This window comes from Cervus canadensis, chromosome 4, assembly GCF_019320065.1.
Source record: "Cervus canadensis isolate Bull #8, Minnesota chromosome 4, ASM1932006v1, whole genome shotgun sequence".
Classification (NCBI taxonomy): domain Eukaryota; kingdom Metazoa; phylum Chordata; class Mammalia; order Artiodactyla; family Cervidae; genus Cervus; species Cervus canadensis.
Window position 1 is genome coordinate 29,575,995 of NC_057389.1, and position 26,231 is coordinate 29,602,225.

Consider the following 26,231-nt stretch of genomic DNA (forward strand, 5'->3'; position numbering starts at 1 on the left):
TGCCATTGGTAATTTGATAGGGATTGCACTGACCTTATAGATTGCCTTGGGCAGTACAGTCATTTTGACAATATTGATTCTTCCAATCCAAGAACATGGTATATCTTCCCATCTGTTTGTGTCATCTTTGATTTCTTTCATCCGTGTCTTACAGTTTTCAGAATAGAAATATTTTGCCTCCTTATGTAGGTTTATTCCTAGGCATTTTATTCTTTCTGATATGATGACAAATTTTTTAATTTCTCTTTCTGATCTTTGTTAATATATAAAAATGCAACAGGTTATTGTGTATTAATTTTATGTCCTGCAACTTTACTGAATTTATTGATGAGCTCCAGTAGTTTTCTGGTAGCATCTTTAAGATTTTCTATGTATAGTATCATGTCATCTGCAAACCATAATAGTTTTACTTGGTGAGAAAATGCCAGCCTCCAGGAGAGCTCACACCGAGTGCTCCCCAGAACTACTGCTGCCAGTGTCTTTGTCCCTGCAGTGAGCCAAAGCCTCCCCATTTCTTTGCAGAAGACCCTCCAATACCAGCAGGTAGGTATTCTATGACCAGGCTTCTATGAGTGAGGTCACTGCTTTTTCCCCTGGGTCCTGGCACACACTCAGTCCTGTGGGGAGAACCTCTGCAATATAATTATTTTCCAGTTTATGGGGCATCTACCAGGTGAATGGACTTCCCTGGTGGCTCAGACAGTAAAGATTCTGCCTGCAATGCAGAAGACTTGGGTTCAATCCCTGGATTGGGAAGATCTGGAGAAGGGAATGGCAACCCACTCCAGTATTTTTGCCTGGAGAATCCTATGGACAAAGGAGCCTGATGGGCTGCAGTCCATAGGGTCACAAAGAGACATCACTGAGTGAATGACACTTTCACTTTTCACTTTACCAGGTAGGTATGGACTTGATTTTAGTGACTGTATCCTCCTACCATCTTCTTGTGGCTTTTTTGTTTTTGGATACAGGATATCTTTTTTGGTAGGTTCCAGCATTTTTTTGAGGATGGTTGTTCAGCAGTTAGTTGTATTTCTGGTGTTTTCATGAGAAGAGGTGAGCTCACGTCTTTCTACTCTCTCTACTTTGTCTCCACCTCCAGATTGTTTTTTTAGGATCTTTCTTGCTTCCTAGAGTAGGTGTTGTTGATGTGAACTTCCGTCTTAGAACTGCTTTTGCTGCATCCCATAAGGTTTGGTATGTTGTATTTCCATTTTCATTTGACTCAAGATTCTTTTAAATTTCCTCCTTAGTTTCTCCTTGATCCACTGGTTGTTCAGGATTGTGTTTTAAAATTTCCATGTATTTGTAAAATTTCTAGTTCTCCTCCTATTATTGATTTCTAGTTTCATACTACTCTGGTTAGAGATGATACTTGCTATGATTTTAGTCTTTCTGAATTTGTTACGACTTGTTTGGTGCCCCAACATATGGTTTATCTCAGAAAATGTTCCATGTGCATGTGAAGATTGTGTATTCTGCTGCTGTCAGACAGCATGCTCGGTGCATCTGTTAGGTCTATTATGTCTGTAGTGTTGTTCAAATCTGATGTTTTCTTATTCGTTCTGTGTCTGAACGATCCATCCATTGTTGAAAGTGGGATAGTAAGATTCCCCACTATTATTGTATTGCTGCTTATTTCTCCTTTTAGTTCAGTTTTTGTTTTATATATTTAGATGTTCCAGTGTTTGGTGTATAAATATTTATAATTGTATTTTCTTTAATGAATTGACTTCTTTATTAGTATATAATGACTTTCTTTGTTGTTGTTTTAAGCTATTTTTAAAGTCTTTTGCTTGATATAAGTATAGCTACCCCTTTTTTGGGGGGGATTATTTTTTGGTGTACTATCTTTTTCCACCTCTTCACTCTCAGTCTATACATGCCTTTAAGGCTAAAGTGAGTTTCATATATGGCAGCATATTGTTGGATTTTTAAAAAATCAGCTATTCTATGTCTTTTAATTAGAGAATTTAATGTTTATGTTTAAAGTGATTATTGATAGGTAAGGATTTACTACTGCAATTTTGTTCATCATTTTCTGGCCTTTGGTAGTGCATTGTTCCTTTTTTTCATAACCTGCTGTCTTTTTTGGGGTGTATTTTGATGTCTTTTGGCACCAGTGTCCTTTGACTTCTTCATCATGTTCTTTGTGTAATTACTACAGGTTTTTCTATTGTGGTTACCACTAGGCTTACATAAAATATCTTAAAATTATAATATTCTATTTTAAATTGATAAAAACTTCAATATAACTCCTGAAATTTACACTTTAACTTTTCCCATTTTAGTTTCTGGTGTTATGGTTTACATATTTTTAAGATTACATCCCTAATAACAGATTAGTTATGATTATTTCTATTATTTAGCTTTTAACTTATAACTAGAGTTGTACGTGAATTACATTACACTCTTACCATATTACATAATCTAACTTTGTACCTTTATCATTAAAAGTGAATTTTACTTTCTTCATTTTTATGATGCTAGTGAGTATCCTTTTTTTTCTACTCAAAGAACTCCCTTTATCACTTTTGTAAGGCAGGTCTAATGGTGACGAACACCCTTGCTTTTTTGTTTGTTCATGAGTCTTTATCCTTCCTTCATTTCTGAAGGACGGCTCTGCTGGGTATAGAGCTTTTGGTTTAAAGTTTTTTCCTTTTAAGATTTTGAATATATCATCCCATTTCTCCTAGCCTGAAGTTTCTGGTGAGAAACCTGTTGATGGTCTCATGGGGGTTCTTTTGTATGAGATGTCTTTTTTTTTTTTGGTCCTGCTGCTCTCAACTTTCTTTATCTTTGACTTTTGACATTTTTTTTTTCTTCTTTTAAAAGAAAAAAAATATTCTTAAAATTTAAAATTTCTTTCTTTTTCTTTTACAAACTTGTGTGGAGGGCTGACTTTCAATAGATTACAGTGAGGGAGCTGCTCTGCTACCTATGAAACCCTGACCCAGAAGCAGGTTGTCTACAAATGATTTAGCACCAGGTTCCCCATGAACATGTGGTGCGTGACTGGTGAGGGGGCGGCCACTTTTCCCACCGCGCCCTGTGTCCCAGGATGAAGGGCTCTCCACACCGACCCTGGTTTTGACACCATGGTGGGAATGGTGGGGAATCGACTTTTGAAGATTTTAATTGTAATGTGTCTCAGTGTAGCCCTATTTGGGTTCAAGCTATTTGGGGTCCTTTGAGCCTAATTGATCTGGATGTCCATTTCCCCTTTTTTTTTATTTACAAAAATTTCAGCCATTATTGCTTTAAATATACTTTCTGTTCTTTTCTCTTTGTCTTCAGGAATTTCTGTAATGCAAATATTCTTTTTGCAGGAGCTGAGGTGGGGTGGATAAGTGCAAAGCCTTTCATCACTGTTTTTCTGTTTTGTTTTTGTTCCTCTGGATAATTTCAACTGCCTTATCATCCAGGTTGCTGATTTTTCTCCTGTGCTGATTTTGCTTTTGAAGTGCTTTATTGACTTCTTCAGTTTAGTTATTGTATTTTTTTTTAGCTCTAGAATTTTTTTCATGGTTTCTATTTTTGCTCAACTTGTGTGCAATAGTTGTTTTCTTCATTTGTGTGTTCTTGCAGTTCACTAGAGTTCTTTAAGAGGACTGTTCTGAATTCTTTGGCTGACAGCTCACAGATCTTCATTTAAGTAGGGTCAGTTATTGAAGTTCTCTTAGTGTCCTTTGGTGGTATCAGATTTCTCTGGTTTTTCATTCCTCATGGTGGTATCTGTGCACCGAAGTAAGTGGTCTCTCTTCTAGACTTCATAGATTTGCTTTGATAGAGATAATTCTTCACCAGTTAGCTCAGTTTTGGTTTCTGGATGTATCTACTGATAAAGTCTTTGAGCAGGTAGGGCTTGATATTAGGATCTGTTTTTGAGTAAGGTAACTGCCTGAGGCCAGGGATGAGAGGGTGTCCTGTTGACTGTGAACAGTTGGATAGGACTCTTGTCTCAGTTTCCTGCCTAAGGGAGGGTATAGTATAGGCTCTGCAAGTTGCCCAGGTTCTCTGGTCAGGCTTTTTAGACCATTGGGCCAGGTTACTATACTCAGCAGTAGGTAGCGTCCTTGTCCTAGTCAGGCAGCAGAAATGGAATCCAAGGGCTGCATGGACTTGAATTTGGGAAGAGTATATACTGAATTCCCTGTCCAGATGGGGCTGCTGGTTTTGCTTTGCAGATGGGAAAAGCCACGGAGTGTTTCTGTTCAAGTGCCACTATAAGCAGGGCTCTGGTTAGTTTCCTTGGTTGGGTGGGCTGAAGCCTGTAGTCAGCAATGAGTGAGGCTACACATTAGTTTACCTGCTTGGGCACAGTGGGAGAACTAGCTCCAAGGTTTGTAAGGCTATTTGTTTGTGGTCTTGATCCAAACCAGCTCTTGCCCCATCCCTGGACAAATAGGGCCACTGGCTCTGCTCAACAGGCTATCGGCTCAGCCTTCCCATCTCTCTGCTTGAGACTGTGGTGCGGTCCACTCTCAATGTGTTCCTGGCAGCAGCCCTGGCCAGTCTGGGTGGGAGCCACACTCAGCAGCTGGCAGGCTTCTGATCTGCTCCCCTGCCTGGATGCTGTGTGTGTGTGTGGGGTCCACTTCAGGCACCTCCCTCATTGTCTGAAGAGGTTTTCTGGTTTGTAGGAGCTGAGAGTTCCACTTAGCAGCAGTGGGACTGTGGATGAACGCCCCCTGTCTGGGCACAGCAGGGGAAGCCTCCACGCCTGACCCAGACTGTGCTCTGGGGGCGATCAGCTCTGCTTGCCCGCCTCCTGGCTTGAGCTCTGTTGGGCTTCCACGCCTTGGAGAGGGAGGTGGGCAGATCGGCCTCCAGGGCTGGCAAAACACCCCTCATCTGAGGACCTGACTGGCACCCAGGTGAGTTTCCCTGGTCAGACTTGGTTCTGCAGTGGAGCAAAGCTGCTGGACGGGATTACTACCTGGGTGCTGCAGGCAGGGACTTGGTCTGCCATGCTGTTGAGTGTGGGTTGTTGCAGGCCCCTCCCTGTTTCCCCCCATCACGTCCGATTCCCAGTGGTTGAGCCCTGCAGATTCCCTTGCAGTCCTGGTGGGACAAGACAGGTGTAGTGGCTCTTACAAAGCAACTCACATTGCTGGGGTGGGGGCGGGGGGCCCTGAATGTCGCCCTTGAGCTTGCTGTTTCCACTGGTGGAGCTGTGCCGGCCTGCGGGCAGCCGCTCCCCTCACCCTTCCGATGTGTGTCTCCCCCTCTGGGGTGCGTGTGTTGGGGGCTGCCTCGGCCTCACCCTGTGTTGTAGGATGCTCTCGGGTGCCTTGTTAGCTGCTGTGCTTCTAAGGGCAGAGCAGTCAGGAATGACCTGCATTCCCATCTTGCTGATACTGCTGAATTTAACTTTGGAAATGTGTGATTTCTATAAAAACGTCCAATCCTTCTCATAATTAAGTGTGATAAACTGACTGGAAGCAGAGCCAAGGAGTCCGGGCCAGCCACATCATCTAATCAAACATCTTGAATTGTGAGGGTCCCTTTGCTAAAGAGGAGGTGCCTGGGCTGTGGGGGTTGAGATCTTGGAGAGTCTGACAGGCATGCTCAGCTCGTCATGGGCACCTCCCCGCACCCCCCCCAACTCCCCGTCTTCAGAGTGTGCAGGAGTTTTCACTTAGCCACACTGCTCTCTCATTCCGAATTAAATTACCCATCTAACAATATTTAAATTAACCTTGAGGCTTCCTGGAGAACATAAAAGTTATTTTGAATTATTTTCACTGCCAGGATCAGCACAATTCCCTTCCCAGCCAGCTCGGTAGGTATTCAGTGATTGAGAAACCAATTTTTAAATTAATACAATTTTGTGTTTGCAAGGAAGCCATTATTTTTAATTATCGGGCATTTCCCTCAGCCTGGCTTCCCCAGTTAATAAAACTCAGCTACTTAGCATGGTTTTTATTTTTGCAGAGGGCAGACTTTGGGAAGTAGTTTCCCCATGTGGAATCTCCCTCCAGAATGTTTTGATCTCACCAAGCACATGCCTGTCACAAGGAGGCTCGTAAAAAACCCCGAGAAAAGGAAACGCTGTCGTCAAAATGGCCCTGCTGGGCCCATAACCGATGACTCTAACTTAGCTTGAGGGGCAGTGTGGGGAGCCGGTGAATCGAGAAACTGCAAAGAAGAAATTAACACTGCGCTGGGGCCCCTCCCGGAAGTGGCACTGAAGCACAGGAGGAGAGACCTCAGTGAGAGCAGAGCCCTTGCCTCTTCTGCTTTGAGTCTGGGAAACCCTGAAAAGATTCACGAGGGAGGAGGGGGAGAGAATCTCCTTGTCTGGCAGCGCTGGAAAGCAGAACTCCCCGCTTGGAGAGTTAAGCTGTTCACCCACCCAGAGGAGAAGCCTGGCCTGGATGACATCTTCATTTCCTTTCTGGGTCAGTCCTCTAGGATTGAAAAAGCAGCTCTCCCCAGCTCCCATACAACATGACTCTGTGCTACGTTGGGATCAGGGTTGGAGCAGACAGAACAACTTGCTGTCAATTTAATATTAGCTTAAATAATGCATAATTAGAAGGTTAAGCCTCTGCAAACACGTTAAATAATGTATTCCCCAAGCAAACATGATTTGGTGATGATGTGCTGTTCTGGATGGTGGTGAGGTGGAAAGGTGGAAGAGACCCGGATCTGAGTTGCATTGTTGATATGGATCGGTTTTGTCATTACAAAGCAGAACCTTCCCTGGTCATGCCTTGGTTTCCTCATCTGTGATGGCCTGTGAACTTCTGGTGAGTAGAGGCTTTATCTTAAGTTTCTCAGGGTCTCTATTATTTTGGAAAGTGCTTGGTGCTTGATAAGCATTTGTGAGTAAGGGGGCTGAATCAGACTGAGTATAAGCAAATTAGATCTAAGGCTCTAACGTGAAAAACTGAAACAAGAAAATGTGAGCAGGACATTTGTGACCTCCAAATATCTGAAAGGCTGTCTTCATTTTAAACAGTGATAGTCATTCTGGGAGGAACCCTTGAGTCCTGGAATGAACACAGATTGCAGGGGGCGGATTTTTATGACGTCAATTTAAAAATCACATCCACTCATTCAGCATTTACTGAGCACCTACTATGTATGCTTGTTGATGTGATCAATACTTAAAATAGAGCAGGACAGTTAGGGCCCCTGCCCTCGTGAACTTACAGGTCAGAGGAGGATAAAGACGCACAAAGCAACAGTGGAAAACCTTTGTGTCATCATGAGAGTAGACAGAGAAAGGCCCTGTGGAATGGAGAGGCGGCAGAGTCAGAGCTGAGCCGACAGGGACAGCTGCCTAGAGTGGGTGCTGCCTCGGGGGTGGGGTCAGGGTCCCAAAGTATGGGAGTTCAACAGCTGAGGGCAGGAGGTGGGTTAGGGAGAATATTCCAGATGGGGTGTTAGGAAGTGAAAGCTTGGGTGGTTAGCAGGGGCCCTGCCCAGGCATCAGAGAACTTCACTTCTGATGCTTCGGGTATCCTAGTGGAGGCAGGTGGTCCCTGGGGAGGCATGTGGCAGAGAGGAGAGGTGTCTGATGTGGAGGCTCAGCCTAGATGACCTGAATGGGGCTTGTGCCTGTCATCCTTCAACCTGAACTTCTGGATGTCAAGCACGTTGTACGTCTCTTTAGCCTCTAAGAAGAAAGGAAGACCGTGCAGCCAATGCATGAATGCTCCTTTGCTTTCAACAGTGGGTACATCTGGTGAGGACGTCTATATTTCTAGAGTCACTAAGTCCCGTCCAACTCTTCTGTGACCCCGATTGACTGTAGTCCACCAGGCTTCTCTGTCCATGGGATTTCCCAATCAAGAATACTGAAGCGGGTTGCCATTTCCTCTTCCAGGGGATCTTTCCGACCCAGGGATCAAACCCGCGTCTCCTGATTGGCAGGTGGCTTCTTTACCAATAAGCCACCTGGGAAGCCCTTCTAAGATCCTTACCAGCACAATAAGGTCCCCATCCTTTGACCTCTCCTCCCCCAGCTAATTTGCTCCAGCCCTTCTGCCTCATCTTCTGCTCAGATGACAAGCAACAGTCTTTTCCGCCTCGGGGCCTTTGGACGTGCTGGCAGCTTAGCACAGAAGGCTTTTTTCCCATTTCATTACTGGAAAATTCCTACTCTTCATTCATTTCTTAGCCCAAATGCCATTTTCTTAGTGTGGCCTTAACCTCAATCAGATATGCCCTGTTATCTGAACCACGTTCCCTCACAGCATCCATCATCATTTCTTTACATTATTTGTAGTTACTTTGATTACTGTTTCCCCTTGCTACAGTATAAACTCCACGAGGGTATTTTTACTTTTCTATCACACCAATCAAAATAGCAAGTAATCCAAAAGTAATGTTCGTTTGGGGGATATAATGTTGAATATATTTGCAGAGGCTTACCCTTCTAATTATATATTATTTTAAGCTAATGTTCAATTTGTAGCAAGTTCTGTCTGTACTAACTCTGCTCAGAATTGAGTGTCTTGTCTGTTCACTAATATATACTCAGTGCCTAATACAGTGCCAGGAACATAATAGGTGCTTGGGGAAAAAAAAAAAAAGAAAACACTGGTTGGTGCAAAGTGAATGCACTGGGGCAGGAAAGGCTGATAAAATTCAGGCTTTTGTGGTGACAGTGTAGGCTGGCAGACCTGAGTGGGATCCACGTGGAACTGAGTTCACGTGTGTGTGCTCACAGGCACACATGCACATCTGCCTCCCACCTTGTTCCCGTGTCCCTGTCATTTGCCACAAAAGTAAAAGTAACACAAGCCAACGTGTAATTGCAATGTCATACTAATTATACAGAAACCAAAACAAAATCACTAACTCCTACTCCTTCTGGGAATACTAATAACACTAATACCAATATCATGATGGAAGATTATCTTGGCAGCAATTTTCCTTTTGTTCTGCTACCTACACATGTAGCTGTTTCGTACTTTTGCAATCTCTGTGTAAATCATAATCAGGAGGAGATATCCTAGAGGGTGGTTATATGCCTTCCTTATCAGAGAGAATCATGCAGTAAGCCTGTCTTAGGAGAGAGCAGAAGTTTTAAATCTTAACAGGGGGAGTTGGTTTCAGTTCTCTCTTCCAAAAGTGTAGAAAGAAGTCTTGCTGGAGGGGAGGAGCATTAAAGCATGAACAAGTCCTCAGGACCAGAAGTTTATTTTATGATTAGGCTTTGGAAAGATGGACAATGAAGGCTAGATCGGGGGTGTGTAAGTTTCAGTGTGATGTAACCATCTCTTCCTTCTTTGGGAGCAGCGCCCCCTTTCTTTGAGGTTTCCCCATCTAGAAGTTTTTACTGAGCCATCCGTCACATGGTTCATGTGACCCAGCCAAGCACAGACCCCCCCTCCTGGAGCAGTGGGACTGGCCCAGGGCTGTGACTGCCAGTCCATCTGTGGCAGGCCCTTCAGAGGGCTTCAAGGGATTTTAGTTTTTAATTCTGTAAGAGATCCCTTTCTCTTCCCTCTGGGTCACTGAGCTGAGCTAATAGCAGTCTGGAGTCATCTTTAGCCAAGCCAGCCTGACCTCCCCAGTGTGAAGAGGTCACCAGTTGAAGGTAGGGGTAAATGAGCCTAAGTATCAAGGGAAACACTGATAAGAGATGGAAGGGATCCAGAAGAAAGATGTCAACCTGATGATACCATTTGAGCTGGTGAAGTCACTGGCGGGGAGAAGCAAGGCCACACACAATGCATGCCCTTTTTAACAACTCATTTGAGTACACATCCTGTTTCTTGCAGCGGGAAGATTCCTGACAGAGGCATTTACGCATTACGCCCATTCCACGGAGGAGCCTTTTAAGGGGGCATGGTCATCATATCTTCATCACACACGGCCTGAATGCCCATCATGTGGCCCCTGTCATCAGGGATACGGAGATGGTCCTCGTGCCCACAGAGCTTATAGGTACCCTGATGAAATGTTTTCGTGAGAAGGCCAGAGGAAACAGGGAAGAGTGGTGGGTGGTGAGGGCCGGAGGCAGGAGGATGCTTTCAAAAGAGATTCCTGGAGCAGTCCTTGGGAGGCAGAAGGAAAAGTCTTCTCCACTTTGAGTCTAGGCAGGGACAACTGCTTGAGATTTTTTGCCCAAGTAAAAAAGCCATAAAGCTTGTGGTGGAAGAGAATGGCCATGATCCATCCAGGCACCATTTTACACCTCAACCTCTAGGTAAGGGCTGCTGGTGCATCCCTCCCCTGAGAGGTGCCCTTGGCTGGAATGCTGGAAGAAGGGGGTACCGAGGTGGGTTAGACATTCACTGGGGACCATTCTGGGGGTTCTGGTGAACTCCAGGGATGCTCAGAGTCTTTGGCCCTCACTGCTCAACTGGCTAGACGCTCAGGAGTGTGCCAGCCCCTGGGAAAGGTCAGGCTGTTTGCGTCAATGCAAATAGATCCATGGGGGTGGGGAGCAATGATGGAATGGTGCTGGTTCAGTGGTAGCACCTGAAAGTTCATTCAGTTTCTTTCCCCTCCAAGAGGCAGGGCTGGGGCTGCTGAAATTGCACATCTCTGTCTCGGGGTTCAGTCCCAGCCTGTCTCCTGCAACAGAGCCTGGCAGGCTAGTCCTTGAAGGCACTAGCTTCAAGGGAGGACTCCTTGGCTTCCTAGTCTACCTGATCACGGAAAAGGCCCCTTAAAGGTGAGCATGATATAGCTACCCTGCTAGTTGCCAAATCCCATTAATTGTGTGTGCTAAGTAGCACTCAGGTCTCCCTCTGTCTTCTCTGCTAGTGATTTCATTTCTTGTTTGGATTACCCCCTCCTCCTATCCGGTCCCCAGGGAAGTCTGAGAGGTCTTTCTAACATGACAAAACCCAAGACATCACTCTGCCAACCAAACCCCAGAGCAGCACCCCCACCCTATCAAAATATGCCCTTCATTCCCTTCCCATCCTAACCCTGACCAACTCACTCTGTCTCACAGTATAACACAGCCCTTTCTCTCCAGCCACACTGAGTTAGTTTTCTGAAATGCCATTCCTTTTTTTGGCGGGGGGGGAACTGCTTTGCCTTTTCATAGGCGACACTTTGATCACCCCTTGCTGATATCTTTGCCTGGCTAATTCCTCCTGCTCTATAGAACTGATTCCAACTCTTCTGTGAAGCATCTCTCAGCCCTGAGCTGGAGGGCAGGGACCCTGCTACGTGGTCACCAAATCTCCTTTGATTTTCTTCTTAGGCTCGCAGAAAGACACCATTTCCTAGGCTTCCTTGCAGTTAAGTTAAAGTCACCCCACTGTGTTCTCACCAGGGGGAATGGCAGTGATGCCTGCCACATCTAGCCGTGTTCATTAAGCCCCCGATTTCAGGGCTTATCTGTGCCCATTTGTTATCCGACCACAGCACATCCTCCCCTGACTGATACAGTGACGTGCCCCTTTCCCTTGACATCCTGGCCTTGTTGACAGCTCACAACATCAAGTGACTCGCACGTACCACTCCATCTTCCTCCTCTACCTTCTCCCAATGGCTCCCCAGCAATTTCCAGGAGTTGCTTTTATTTCATTCACTAAACAATTTATGAATTGAATTAAAATAAATGAGATGCAAATAAATTCCAGGCTTTCTCCCTCATTTTCAAATTACATTTTCAGTCCACTCAACCTGTTATAATCTCATAGTGATTTTCATTTAAGAGAGCTAAATGGATATGTGATTATTGTTACAGGAACTAACACCAGACAATTAAATGTTGAGGTGTTGATAGATAAAGCTGTGTTTCGATTTGCATAAACATGATGCCAGCAAATCTAACCCTGGCAGAAATTCAGTTATAAGACTTGCGTGCCTAACTTCTGCTAATTACCACGAGTACCATTATTACGACTTTTAATATTCAGACTTGGGATTATGGCCATTTTATTTGAGGGCTGCATTTATCTTTATTTCAAAAACTCAGTCAAAATGCATCACTGACTTATCAGAGAAAAGGCACGATTACTATTCCTAATCAACTTCTACGGTGCAGTGTATCAAAAATCAATTATACAGCCCTGAAATCCAGTCATTAAGGATTTAGTTACTAATCTCATTTCATTTTTGTCTTTAGGAAGATACTGCAGCTTGCAACTCTACAGATACCAGCAGAGGAAGAAAAACATGGGCAACTGCTGATAACCTAATGTGGAGAATTAAACTCCAACTAAGCAAAGGTAGAATCTTAACATGGAGTGGCCTGGTTCTGCAGGGAGTCACCTGGGCTGACTTGATTTCAAGCCAATAACACAGCAGAAGTTATGACCCAGGTTTTTTTGTGGGTAAGCCTTCTGAGCTCAGGAATTCCAAAGCATTTGTTAAACCCTGCAGTATCGCATTGTGTACCATCTTCCTGGTGAGCATCTCAATCTACAATGATTTTTTAATCTGTTAGTTGGCTTACTATCTGCTGCCTTGCCTGCTGACTGTAAGCTGTAAGAGGGTTGGGATCTTGTGTGGTATGCCATATAGCTCCAGTGTGTACCACAGAGCCTGGCTCCTCATTAGGTGTTCAATAAATAGGTGCTGAATTTGACAAAGACTGAGATCTCAAAGATGTTCCCAGTGAGCATGAAGGTAAGAACCCGTCCCTCTTAACGCCATGTAAGTGACCAGAGTAGGACCCAGGCTATCTGGATGACTGTTGATAGAATCAGGAGTTGTGAAGCCTATTGGCTAAGAATCCTAGCATGTGAGACAGAAAGAGAGAACTGGGGCTGAGTCCTGGCCTTGGCGTTTTCAAGCCACTGTACTCTCGAATTGGTTACTTAGCTTCCCAGAGCCCATGTTTTCTCATCTGAAAAATGGAAGTAATACCTACCCCCATTGGAAAGTAAGATAATGCAAGCAAAGCATGTAATGTCATGTTTGCATCATAAAAGTCCTCCATGAATGTTATATATTGGTTTTAAAAGCTGTAACTTGTGGTGAGTTACCTACTCTGCGGAAGCTAGAGTCAGTTAAAACTTCTTGCTGCAGCTTGCTTGTTACTTCCTCTTAGGAAGTCTTCCCTGATGCCTGCAGGGTGGATGAGAGCTCCTCCTCTGTGATCCCACCAAGCCCTGCATGCTCCTCCAGCTTCTCACTCAACCCATGGGATTATCCTGAGTTCATCTGTTCTACCAGACTGTCAACTCCTTGAGCCTAGAGAGTGTGTGATAAAACTTATTTAGCGAAGCACACAGTAGGGCATAGGCAGCAGCTCACTTGTTAAGTTGGGCAAATGGTGAAAGTTGACAGAGAAAATGGCAAGTGTGGGAGGAACACCAAAGGGAATCTCTACTTTCAGCTGAAGGTAAATCCCCACCTTTTCCAGCCTAGAAAATGCAGAACATTTTCCCTGAGACCTGAGTCCCCGAGGGAGGTGACTCATGTGTCTCTTCCAGTGAAGAAGGGAGCCATGGAGGCTTGGGAGAGGGCCTCAGTGCCTGGGGAAAGGGGGTATCCCCTGCCACTTTGCAGGGACGAGTTGCGTGGGACGACTTACCCGGAGCTTCCTGCCAAAGATGGTGACTTTGCCTTTAATCTGTTCCTTTCTTAGGCGCCACTCAATGGAGTTGAGGCCGTTCTCCATGGGCAGGGAGATATTGCAGCGCCCAATGGTGGGGGTGATGGTGCCCGCGAGCACGTGGGGCTCACTGTGGAAGCTCACGCCCATCCCATTGGCGTACATCACCCGCAGGGTCCCATTGTTGCAGAGCTGGTAGCTGTTCCGCACTTGATCTGGAGAAATGGAGGTGGGGGCAGGGAGAGGGAAATAAATTATCCACGCTGCTAGTCATGAGAGAACAGAACCCCTATTTTTGTAGGTTTCCATGGTACTTTGCAGCTGTCAGTCTAAGGCTGCCTTCAATTAGCACACATGCAATGTTAAGGTGAGTAGCAGAGATGCTACTGATCCGTGGAAAGAAAAACATTATTAATATGTGGCATTCTAGAAATAATTATGCTGTGATATTTTTCTTCTACTCACTGAAGACTATTAATAGTACATTTAAAGACGTATCATGCCTACACAATTTGTGTCAATCAAATCCCTGATCTTTAACATATATATTTTAGCTGAAATGGAAAAAAATAAATGAAAACAGACTTAATTTTGTTTCCTTTCCCCTACCATCTAACCTGAGGCTGATGGTTTACCATGGGTCAGACCCACTGCAAATCAAGTCTAGGATTCTTCAAGAAGCAGCAGCCTTCCTGCCCCTCATCTCTTTGCTGCTGACTCTACCATGATGCCACCTCCACACCAGACAAATCTGAGGAGCCTCAAATAGCAAGAGTGAGACTGAGCCAGTGGGTGCTGATAACGTGCGTTTATCTGCCCAAATGGAATCTACACTCGTCCATGAGACTTCTGACCTTTTCCCTTATCGAAAAGTTCCAGGTAGGAAATGTGAGTCTGAGATGCTTCTTATGGCTGTGTTACTTCCTAATTATTTGGGCAGAGGAGTCCAGCTGGGCTGGCCTCCGAGATGCTAATTTTTGGGGGTAGCAAGCAAGTGGGGACCTGTCACTCCTGCGACTGCAGCCATCATGCAGAAAGACAAAAATCTACATCATTAATCATCTGGCAGAGTAGAAATAGAGTCACGGAAACAGGCTCTGTCATGGGATAATAGTCCAGAAATGTCACCATTTATCTGCCGCGAGGACACTTTTATCCTCTGACAATGGGCTAGCCCACCGACATTCTATCTTAATTAAAAGAAAAATTAATCTTCACAATTCCTTTTCTTGCCAGCCTCTGTGCTTGTCCTGGAGTGTACGTCATGTTGAACAGCAAGAGTAACTACGAGCTGGTCAGAGACCTTTACGGTCTGGTCAAGAGACTGCTAAAAGGGCTCTGTGACTTGAGGACAACGGACTCATCACACAAATGTTTGGTAGAGAGAATGAGACTAAAAACACCTTTGAGGAGGCAGCTGTGTTTGTTGGGTGAGTAGGGAGTTCTGGTGACAGAGAAGTGGGAATGGAAAGGGACATTTTCAGGTCAATATGTAGACATTCCCAAATATCCCAAACTAAAATGTTAGGTTGGTATTATAGAGGACATTCTCCTGCATCTGACTGAGTCCTTTTCTATAAGGTGGATGTCTTATAGAGTTAGTTTGCTATGGGCTAAAACTGCAAGCTGAGGGGTGCTAGGAAGTCCTCCCAGGCTTGGTAACTCACACCTGCCTCTGGCCTTGGCTGTGTCTGAGGGTGAGTGTGTGGGCAGGATGGTGATGAGGGAGGGACTTACCTTGTACCACTGTGTAGGAGGCCTCCACCGAAGACAGGTTGGTAATAACGGTGACATCGTCATCACGGTTGGAGTTCTCAATGTCAATAGTGATGGACTTCTCCATCTCCCGGTGTAGGCTGGTCACCACCCCCGTGGGGCGTGTCACGTTGGTGAGGCGGCCCTCGTGGTCATAGCTGGAGAAGAGAGACACTGATGAGCAGCAGTTCCTGGGGCCGAAGACTTCCTCAAAACTCAGAACCCCACCAGGGATAGACTCATGGGGCTAGAAAAGGAGAGAGGGGGAAGGTGGGGTGGCCAGGTGGCGCAGCATGCCCCCCTGCCCTGGGAAATGCTGATGCTTTCTACTACCCACCCATTTATCTAACAACATACTCAGTGAAAGCATTTCACCTCAGGCAAGGGGTACTTAATTACGCTTTCCCAAGTCAGTGAGAAGAGCTACCTGATGCTCTTTAATTTGGGTTCTACAAAGTAAAGGACTAACTAATAATGAACAAGAAAATCTGAATAGGAGACTGACTCATGAATCAAAACCCTCCCACCAAACAGAAGTCCACGATCACTTGGCTGGCTTCCTGGCGAGTTCTACTGAATATGCAAACAAGAATTAATACCAGTCCTTTTCAAACTCTTCCAAAGAATAAATGGGAGGGAACACCCCAAAGTCATTTTATAAGGCCAGCATTACCCTGATACCAAAGCCATACATGGACACTGCCAGAAAAGAAAATTACAATTCAGTGTCTCTAAACATAAATGCAAGCATCCTCAACAAAATATTAGCAAATAGTTATTCTAGGGAATGCAAAGATGGTTCACATCAGTAAATCATTCGATGTGAAATACCATACTATCATCTCAATAGATGCAGAAAAACACTGTCAAAATTTACAAGAAAACCCTCAATGAAGTGGTTATAGAGGGAACAGCAGACAGAGTGGTAAAAAGCTGACCATTTTTACTTTGAGATCAGGAACAAGTCAAAGAATCCCACTTTATTCAACATAATATTGGAAGTCTTAGCCAGAGCAATTAGGCAAGGAAAAAAGGTATTATTTGTAAATAACATATTCTATATATATATATACATATATATATATATAAAACCCTAAAAACTTTACCCCAAAAAACTGTCAGAAATAATAAGTTCAGTACAGTTGAAAGATACAAATATGTAAAATCTATTGTGCTTCTATAAACTAATAACTACCAGAAAGAAAATTTTAAAAACCATTTATAGTTATATCAAAGAAGAAAAAAATACCTAGGAATACATTTAACCAAGGAGGTAAAAGACCTGTACGTTGAAAGTTATGACTCTAATGTAAGAAATCAAAGAATACACAAATAAATGAAAAGACAGTATATGCTTATAGATTGGAATAATTAATATCGATAAATTATCCATGCTGTCCAAAGCAAGTTACTGTCTCAATGCAATCTCTGTCAAAATTCTAACAGTATTCTTCATAGAAATAGAACAAATACCCTAAACTTTGTACAGAACCAAGAACCCCAAATAGGCAAAGTAATCTTGAGAAATCATTAGGGAACTGCAAATCAAAACCCACACATACATGGTCAGTTTATAATAGAGGAACTGAGACTATACAATGGGGGAAGAATAGTCTCTTCAACGAGTGGTGTTGGGAAAACTGGACAGTCACATGAGAAAGAAGGAAACACTGTCTTATACCACTCACGAAATTGACTCAAACGGATTAAAAACCTGAATATAAGCTCTGAAACCACAAATCCTAGAAGTAAATATAGGCAGCACGCTCCATGACATGAGTGTTGTGTTTTTTTCTTCTTTGCACTTGACACAAAAGCAAAGGTAATAAAAGCATAAACCAACAAGTGGGATTACTTTAAAAGGCTTTTGCACAGCAAAGCAAACCATCCACAAAATAAGGCAATGTACTTCATGAGAGAGAATATTTGCAAATCTGACCAGAGAAAATATCCAAATATATAAAGAATTTATACAACTCAATAGCCAAAAACATGAACGATCTGACTAAAAAATGAGAGGACATACAGATGGCCATCGGGTACCTGAAAAGATGTTCAGCATCGTTAATCATTAGGGAATTGCAAATCAAAACCATACTGAAATATTACCTCGCAATAGTTAGAATGGCTCTTAAACAAAACCAACCATGCTGGTGATGATCCGGAGGAAAGGGAACCTCCTACACGGTTGTTGAGAATGTAAACTGGTGCAATCACTATAGAACGGTATGGGGATTTTTCACAGAATTATCATGTGATCCAGCAGTTCCACTTCTGGGTGGAATCTGAGGAAAACAAACATGCTAATTTGAAAATATTTATGCACTCACATGTTCACTGCAGCATTATTTACAACAGTCAAGATATGGATTAAGAGGTCCATCACCAAGATGAATCAATAAAAAAGCTATGGTATAAACACAATATTATTCAGCCATAAAAAGAATGAAATCGTGCCATTTTTGACAACATGTGTGGACTTTGAGGGCATGATGCTAAGTGAAATAAGTCAGAGAGACAAATATCCTATGATCTCAGCTATATGTAGGTCTCAAAAACAAAAACAAAACCCCACAAAAAACCAAGCCTATAGACACAGAGAACTGATTGGTGGTCGCTAGAAGTGAGGGGTAGAGGAAGGCGGTCAAAAGGTACATAATTTCCAGTCTCCCAAAGCAATAGAAATAAAAAATAAACAAATGGGACCTAATTACACTCACAAGTTTTTGCACAGCAAAGGGAACCATAAACAAAACAATGACCTACAGACTGGGAGAAACATTTGCAAACAATGTGACCAACAAGGGCTTAATTACCAAAATATACAAACAGCTCACACAACTCAGTAACAGAAAAGCAAACAACTCAATCAAAAAAATGGGCAGAAGACCTAAACAGACATCTCTTCAAAGAAGACATACAGATGGGCAAGAGGCACATAAACAGATGCTCAACATTGCTGATTACTAGAAACATACAAATCAAAAACTACAATGGTCGTTTGGGTCAGAAGAGCCACCATCAAAAAGTCAACAAATAACAAACAGTGGGGAGGATGCGGAGAAAAGGGAACGCTCCTGCTCTGTTGTGTGAATATGAATTGGTGCACCCACTATGGAAAACAGTATGGAAGTTCCTCAAAAAACTAAAAGGAGAGTCACTATATGATCTAGCAATCCCACTCCTGGGTGTATACCTCGACAGCACTATACATGCACTCCTGTGTTCATAGCAGCGCTGTTTACAACAACCAAGACATGGAAACAACCTAAACAGCCATCAACAGAAGAACGATAAAGATGCGGTATACAGTTACAATGGAATACGACTCATCCAGAAAAAGAAGGAACTAATGCCATTTGCAACAACATCAGCGGACCTAGAGATTATCATACTAAGTGCAGTAAGCCAGGAAGAGAGCGACAAATACCATATACTATCACTCATATGTGAAATCTAAAATATGACATAAATGGACTTATCCATGAAACAGAATCAGACTTACAGACACAGAGAATACACTTGTGGTTCCCAAGAGAAAGGTGGGGTTGGGGAGGGATGGATTGGGAGTTTGGGATTAGCACATGCAAACTGTTATGGATAAATTACAAGGTCCTATAGTATAGCACAGGGAACTATATTCAATATCCTATAATAAACCATAATGGAAAAGAATATGAAAAAGAATTAACTCAATCACTTAGATATACAGCAGAAATGAATGAAACATTGTAAATCAACTATGTGGGCATGCATGCTAACATGCTTTAGTTGTGTCTGACTCTGTGAGACCCCATGGACTGTAGCCCATCAGGCTGCTCTGTCCACGGGATTCTCTAGCCAAGAATACTGGAGTGGGTTGCCATTTCCTTCTCCAGTAAATCAACTATACTTCAATAAAATAAAAGGTACAGATTGTCAGTTATAAAGTAAGTCATGGGGATATAATATACAGCATGGTAACTGTAATTAATAATACCATATTACATATTTGAAAGTTGCTATTGCTAAGAGAGTAGAACCTGAAAGAACCATCATAAGAGTTCTTTGTAACTATATGGTGACATATGTTAATTAGACTTATTGTGGTCATTTTACAACATATACAGAATCATTATGTTGTATCCCTGAAACTAATATAATGTTACAGGTTAATTTTACCTCAATAAATAAGAAAATAAAAAACAGTTCTAAGTGTTTTGATGTGGGGTGCTTACTGGAGAACTCAGTATTTCAACTCTTGCTGCCAAGTAGGGACAATGTGAGCAGTGTATTCCATGAGCCCCAGGCAACGATTTAATTCCAATCCACTATGTAACCTGGACACCTACAGTGTGTAGATTGCTGTGCTTTGCTGTGAGAGAAACAGTAGGAACCGGAGATTTTACTTTCTGGGAAAAGAGGATTAGGGCTGAGACCAGAATCTCAGCAACCACTGGGAGAAAAGCAGGTTTTCTTTAACTTGGAAAGAAGATTCAGCTTCTGATACCCCTGGAGTAAATGTCTAAGATTCAGGTCTCTGCAAAGAAGCCTGCAGACACTGGCAAGGAGCTGTGAGTTCCAGTAATGGGACCTCATGGCCACCTAGCGGAACCAGCTCTGCCTTCCTTGTCTCAGGTGGGGCTGGAGGCTGCTTTTGACTCCTTCATTCAGCACCTACTCACCGAGTTCCTCGTAGGTGCCAGGCACTGTTCAAGGATCTGGGGACCCAGCTAGTCCCCAGATTTCATCCATTTCAAAATGGATGAAAATCCTTGCTCTCGTGATGTGTGAAAACTAGATGGGGAGGGTCAAAATAAAGCTCACAAGACAGAGTATGTCATATGGTGACAAGGGTAAGGATTAAAATAAAGGAGGAGAGACAGAGAGCACGTGTAGAGGTGGTTGTCCTTTTCAGTAGTCCTGTGCCTTTTAGAGATAACAGACTGCTCCCGCCCATTCTGAGAACTTAAGACAACACAACAGAATGTCCGGATGGCATTCCTGTGTTGGCTTCATCCCTGCCCAGCTCTCCATGGGGCACTTCCCAACACAAAGGGGAGCGGGGAGAAAGGCAACCCCTTAAAGGGGCCCACTCCAGGCTCCTCGAGCGGCAATGCTGGCTGATTCTGGAAAATAACTCTTGAACCCTGCTCCCTGGAATGTAACTTCCCTCCCTCCCTCAGATCTGATATTCAATCCTTCCTCTGTTGCTTTGTTGGGAGGAGTTGATCAGGACTGGAATAGCCCTTTATATTACTTTATTTTAGCTTATATTTAGTAATGCTAGAAGTATTTTAAATTAAATACTATATTAAAGTGCTAAAGTACTTTATATTATGTATAAATGTATTTTATATACTACAGAAATATATTAAAAAATTTTATAAATACTAGGGGCTTCCCTGGTGGCTCAGAGTTTAAAGTGTCTGCCTGCAATGTGGGAGACCCAGGTTTGATCCCTGGGTTGGGAAGATCCCTGGAGAAGGAAATGGCAAACCCACTCCAGTATTCTTGCCTGGAGAATCCCATGAACGGAGGAGCCTGGTAGGCTACAGTCCGTGGGGTCACAGAGTCGGACACGACTGAGCGACTTCATGCACTCACTCATATACAGGATAAGTTGCTTCAGTCAAGGCTGACTTTTTGTGACCCCAAGGACTGCAGCCCGCCAGGCTCCTTTGTCCATGGGATTTCCCAGGCAAGAATACTGGAGTGGGTTCCCATTTCTTCCTCCAGTGGATCTTCCTGACCCATGGATCCAACCTGTGTCTCTTACATCTCTTGCACTGGCAGGCGCGTTCTTTACTGCTAGCACCACCTGGGAAGCCTATACATTGTGCTTTATATTAGTTTCTCCCTTCTGGAGGCCATGTCCTCTGGGCCCCAGGTTTGGTAAGGCAGGCTCTGCCCCGGCAGGAGAGAGAGTGGCAGGAGTACAGGGGGTGAGGAGGCAGCAGGATGAATTCAAAGTGGAGTATTGGTCCAGTGGCTAAGATGCCATGTTTCCAATTCAGGGGGCCAGGGTTAGACCCCCAGTCAGGAAACTAGATCCCACGTGCCACAACTAAGAGATTCTGCGTGCTGCAACTAAGACCCAGAGTAGCCAAATAAATAAATATTTTAAAAAGTTTTCGAAGTGGACTATTATGTAAAGATCAGATGGGAAAACTACATGTTTTAATTCTGCCTCTCTAAACTGAATCCAGGTGTCTGTGGGGTTTTGTTCGTGACTTTGTTGACTCTTTTCTCTACAGTTTTCACTAAGGTGACAGTCTCAATAGGAAGTTGAATTTGCATCTGACTGTTAAACAACCAATTTGCTGACCATGTGTTAAAAAAAAAAAAAACACCACAAAACAGAAGTTGCCATCTTTTTAGGAGGCTAAGAAAACCATATGCATTGAACTCCTACAATGGAGAATGTATGATCTTTTACCAACTTTATGGAAGAAAAGCAACTGTTCACATCAAGAGAGAAAAAAATTATGCTTCCATGTAACTTCTGAACAATCATGACAGGGGGAAAAAACCATGACCATGTGTTTTCATTCAGTTCGGTGCCCCTTCTGGAAACTACTCTTCCACTTTAGAGTTCCTGTCTCAGGATGCACCTCAGCCTGAACTCTGTCACTCCAGCCTCTTAGACCTGGCCCACTTCAGACTGGCCTCCTGAGAGTGACACCGCTTCTCTCTGAAATGTGTTGGGTCTTCAGGTGCAAGCGAAAAGAGAAGTTGAGAATCTAGGAGGATTTGGGTTATGGTGCAGCTTTCGCTTAACTTGGTGTGAGAGCCAAAGATGGCACTCAGGTGGCACCTTCAGGGACAGAGTCACCTGGTAAAGTGTGATCCAGTCCCAGTGCCCTGAAGGAGGTCAGGCTGCTTCAGAGAAAGACAGCTTTGCCCAAAGGAAGACGGCAATGCAACCTATTTCCAGCAGATGGCAGAAGCTTCCTTTACATTCTCTCAAAGCCTTTGGAATGCAACCAGGAAGTGAACATGCCTGAATTTAAGACTGATCATCAACGAAGTCTGTTCTCTCTCCTGTCCTTCTTTCCTTCCGTGACTACACCCGGCCAACTTACTAAATTCTCAGCTAGCAGCAACACATAGACAGAAAGCAACGACTCCAAATTACATAGTGGTTAACCAGATCCTTCACCATCAAGGACAGCCAGATCCTTACCAATGCCGTCCTTGTCTCAGCCAGCCAAGGAGCAACCTTAGCAATCATACCTTAGCAACCTCCTCCCACTGGCATCCCACTGGTTAATACCTGTAGCAGCAGGCTGGTGACCAAGAACTGCCTGCAGGAGCGAGGGAAAACAGCTTTTTGGTAAAACAAACAGCAGGGCTATCAAGTATGAGATAATTGTTAGGGGAAATATGACCAGCTCTCACATCTTTTAATATACCTAGCACTTTATCTGTATTGATCTGCTTCTGCTAAAGAGGAAACTCAGAGTTTATCTACCTGTCTGTGCAATCAAGTGTGTTGCTGGACCTATCAGCAAATTACAGGAGCCCCACCAGGACCTTGCCTTTTAGTTTCTAATTTCCGCACCCATGGCAAACATGAATAATCAGCAGAGTTAATCAACACTTGATCTCTCAGGCGCTGTGCGTGTCCAATATCCTGAAACTGGAACGGCAAGCAGACAACGGGAATTCCCAACTCTTGCAGGGAGGATGTTCGATATCAGACACACAATAATGCAAATCATTTACGAGTCAGGGAGAGGGGACAGGACTATCCCGAGGCGTTAAAGTCAGGAAGACAACACGACTAAATGATTCTAAAAGCCACACCAACAGCCGATCCTGACGCCAGTGAGGGTAGCAGGGTAACTGCTCTGAGGAACTACTTTAAAAATCGACTTACTCATAGAAAGTTGTCCATCCTGTTTCATCACTCTTGGTGGCTAGGAGGCCAGTGTTCCCGTCATAGGTCATGAGGCCGAGCTCCAAGTTCTGCGTGGACACGACTTTGAGACCTCCGTTGGTACCCACTGTGAGGGTGATGATCTGGTTGTCGGGCATGAGCAGGTGGCGGGGCGTGCCGCTGCTGTCCCGACGGATCTTCAGGGAATTTCCGTTGTTGTCAATCAGCTCAGTGACAGCGTTGTCAGCACTGTACGTGAAGTTGTACAAATACTCCCCCGTCACCAGGCTCACGGTGTACTGGTGGATGCCCTCGGCGTTGAAGACGTACAACTCCTGTTCCCCGGGGGAGGCAGCCTCATACTGGTTAAAAGCATTCAGAACGGGCTTGTTCTTGCTGACCGCCCTGATCCGAATATTCCCAAGGTCGGCGATGTAGATGGTACCGTCAGGAGCTACAGCTAAGGATGATGGGGAATTCAAGATGGCGTCAGTCGCGTAGGCATCGTCTCCTGAGTAGCAGTTGCAATTGACATCGTTTTTGCAGTCACAGTCAGAGGCTGCGCCTGCTAACAGGCAGATCTCCCCATTGGTTGTTACCTGGCGTAGACGGTTAATCTTCTTCTCGTCCGTCTCGGTGATGTAGAGGACCCCAGTGTGAGAGATGGCAATGGCGCTGGCTGACTCCAGGGCAGAGTGAATGGCTAGTTTGCTGAGCGAGTAGTCAATGCCAGGAACCTGGCAGTGCATGGGGCGTCCCGCGATGATGCTGACTTGATGGTTCTCGGTGATGCGAAGGATGACGTTGTTCTCCAGAACATACAGGGAGTTGTCCATGGGGTTGACAGCAAGGTCTGTTGGCCACTCCAGGCGAACCTATGGATGATACAGCACCAAATTCAAGGACCGCCTCTAACATGCTCAATGTTTACCTGCCCAGGGCACTTCTATTGATTTTATGCAACTGGGGGAAAAATACTTTTTTTTTCCTAACACAGTGTAGAAGAGCCCATCATGGAACCACTCGCTCACTGTCCATGCTGGGCATGATGGAGAACAAGAGACTGTGGGACAGACATCTGTGGCATCACCTGCTGGGGCTAGAGTAGTCACCAGCTCTACCCACAATGCTCTTTGCAGCCCCAGGTGATTGGGCCAGGGTTGGATTCACCACACATAGTTGGACAGGTAGTTCATAGCTCAAGGGCTAGTGTAATGTAGTCCATGCTCTGCTCACCAAGCCATGGGACTGAGGAGGCTATGTTCACTTAGAGGAGGCACCTTGATCTAATTCGCAACAAGGAACCATGCAGTTTAGAAGGGGTCCCTGCCCCAAGGGCAGCCAATGCACAGGCTGGCCAGTGAACTACAACCTGAGTGTTTGCTTGAAAAAGTAAACTGGATAAACACTTCCCTTCTCTGCAGAATCTGAAATGAAAACCTTAGGAATCAGTTGTCAGTTGAGGAATTTGAGCTGAAAGTAATGAGCTTGACTGAGGGTGGAAAAGGCCCTTTTGGAAGACTAAGCACAGACTCAGGTAGAGTCTTATATTCAAGTCCCATTTCTGTAAATCAACTATACTTCAATAAAAATTTTTTTTTAAGTATACAGTCCTTTTTCTCCTGTTGTACATTTGAGTGAGCCTCTGTTCTCTGCTAATGTAAGAGCCCAGACTAAAGATTATCACTTGGGGGAATGTCACAGAAGGAATCTGCTCAGTTACAACTTCACAAAGTAAAGGTTTATATAGTGAGGATGCAATTGCTTCAGATTAACAGGGAAGTTCTGATTGACACGTAGTACTGTATGGTATGTTCTCAAACCCACAATAATGATGGAGAAGAGAGGTAATTACACAGTAACACCTACCCTATAATCTGCCACGGCTGGAGCATGTCACCAGCTCCACGCTTCTGAGCAGAATTCCCCTCTCTCTTTCTCGTATTTCTCTTTCATGTCTGTCTCACATGTCCCATTCCATCTTGCTGTCCAGTTCATTTCAAACCTTCTGCAGACAAACCTGGGATCTGTATCTCCTCCTCCCACTCCACTTCCAACCCAAAGAGAACCCAGGTGAGAAGTTCAGGCTCAGAATCAGGTGTGGCACACGTGATGAGAAATGAGAGGAGAGAGAGAGAGAGAGAGATTCCCACCTGGGCCACATCCATGCTGGAGTCACAGCTCAGGGGCCGGACGGCGGTGAGGTCATTGGAGCCCAGCAAGGTAGAGATGATTCCATTCTGGTCGACCTTGCGAATCATGGTGGCGTCAACAAAGTACATGAGCCCATTCTTGTCAACTGCAATACCTGAGTGGGGCAAACAGCAGGAGTGTGTCTCTTAGCAAGGGACAGGGCTGCTGGGGTGGTGGTGTTAGTGGGGATGCCCTACTAGGCATTATCTTCTTGGATGAGGGACCTGACTGGACAGCACACTCAAGAGTCATTTAAGGTGACACCCTTTCTCACAGGCACTGTGCTGAGATCTGGCTAATTCCTGGGGTGTGGGCTATTCACCACACAAGTGAAGAAAGAACCTTGGGCTGCAAATGGACCAAGGCTGCGAATGAATGAATGGGGAGATCATTTTGCATCTGCTCTTTTTTAGAAAAGAGCTATTTCCCAAGTTCACTGCTTGAAAAATTATTGGTAGTAAATTACTGGAATACCCTTCACAACTGATTGCCACACTAAGGTTGAGAAACAGTGACTCTTGCAGTCACAAACTCCTAATTCAAAATATATCCTCCAGGAAGTATTCCCAGTCAAGCCGTGACTCCACTCAGCACATTGCTATTCCGGGGGAGTGCTGGTTCTAGCACTCCCTTGGTAAGAGGCAGACAGCCGCGTTATTTCTTCTGCATTTTCACCCCAGTGCCCAAGCCCAAGGCTCCCCATCCTTAATCTACACTGCCGTGTGCTGTCAGTTTAGCTAAAAATGCTAACAAGGATTGGACCTTCCAGTGACAGTCCTTAACCTTCAGCATCTTTAGTCCTGATCCCTCAGAGCCAAGAACCCCTCCTTGCCAATCCCAGTCCCTTGGAAATTATACCGATTCTTAATTGCTACCATTATGGGGCATTTGCAAAATGTCAGGTACTGTTTGGACTTTATATGCACTGTTATCTAACAG

General features: G+C 44.3%; 1 protein-coding gene and 2 long non-coding RNA genes across 5 annotated transcripts in view; 2 read left to right on the forward strand and 1 right to left on the reverse strand.

The window, feature by feature from the left end:
- TENM2 (teneurin transmembrane protein 2) overlaps positions 1 to 26,231 on the reverse strand; it is a 1,360,160-nt gene that overhangs the window by 36,219 nt on the left and 1,297,710 nt on the right. For all 3 annotated transcript variants that reach the window (XM_043464766.1, XM_043464768.1, XM_043464767.1), the window contains 4 exons: positions 25,253 to 25,407; positions 23,100 to 23,974; positions 15,221 to 15,396; positions 13,463 to 13,698 (listed from right to left, as the gene is read on the reverse strand). In XM_043464766.1, the coding sequence (XP_043320701.1) occupies positions 13,463 to 13,698; positions 15,221 to 15,396; positions 23,100 to 23,974; positions 25,253 to 25,407 (1,442 nt within the window). The remainder of the gene's footprint in view (positions 1 to 13,462; positions 13,699 to 15,220; positions 15,397 to 23,099; positions 23,975 to 25,252; positions 25,408 to 26,231) is intronic.
- On the forward strand, positions 9,762 to 13,382 carry LOC122439588. Its single transcript, XR_006268925.1, has 3 exons — positions 9,762 to 9,906; positions 10,477 to 10,639; positions 12,050 to 13,382. It is a non-coding gene; the product is annotated as an uncharacterized LOC122439588 (long non-coding RNA).
- LOC122439589 lies at positions 13,771 to 15,787 on the forward strand. The gene is made up of 3 exons (XR_006268926.1): positions 13,771 to 14,362; positions 14,720 to 14,913; positions 15,339 to 15,787. It is a non-coding gene; the product is annotated as an uncharacterized LOC122439589 (long non-coding RNA).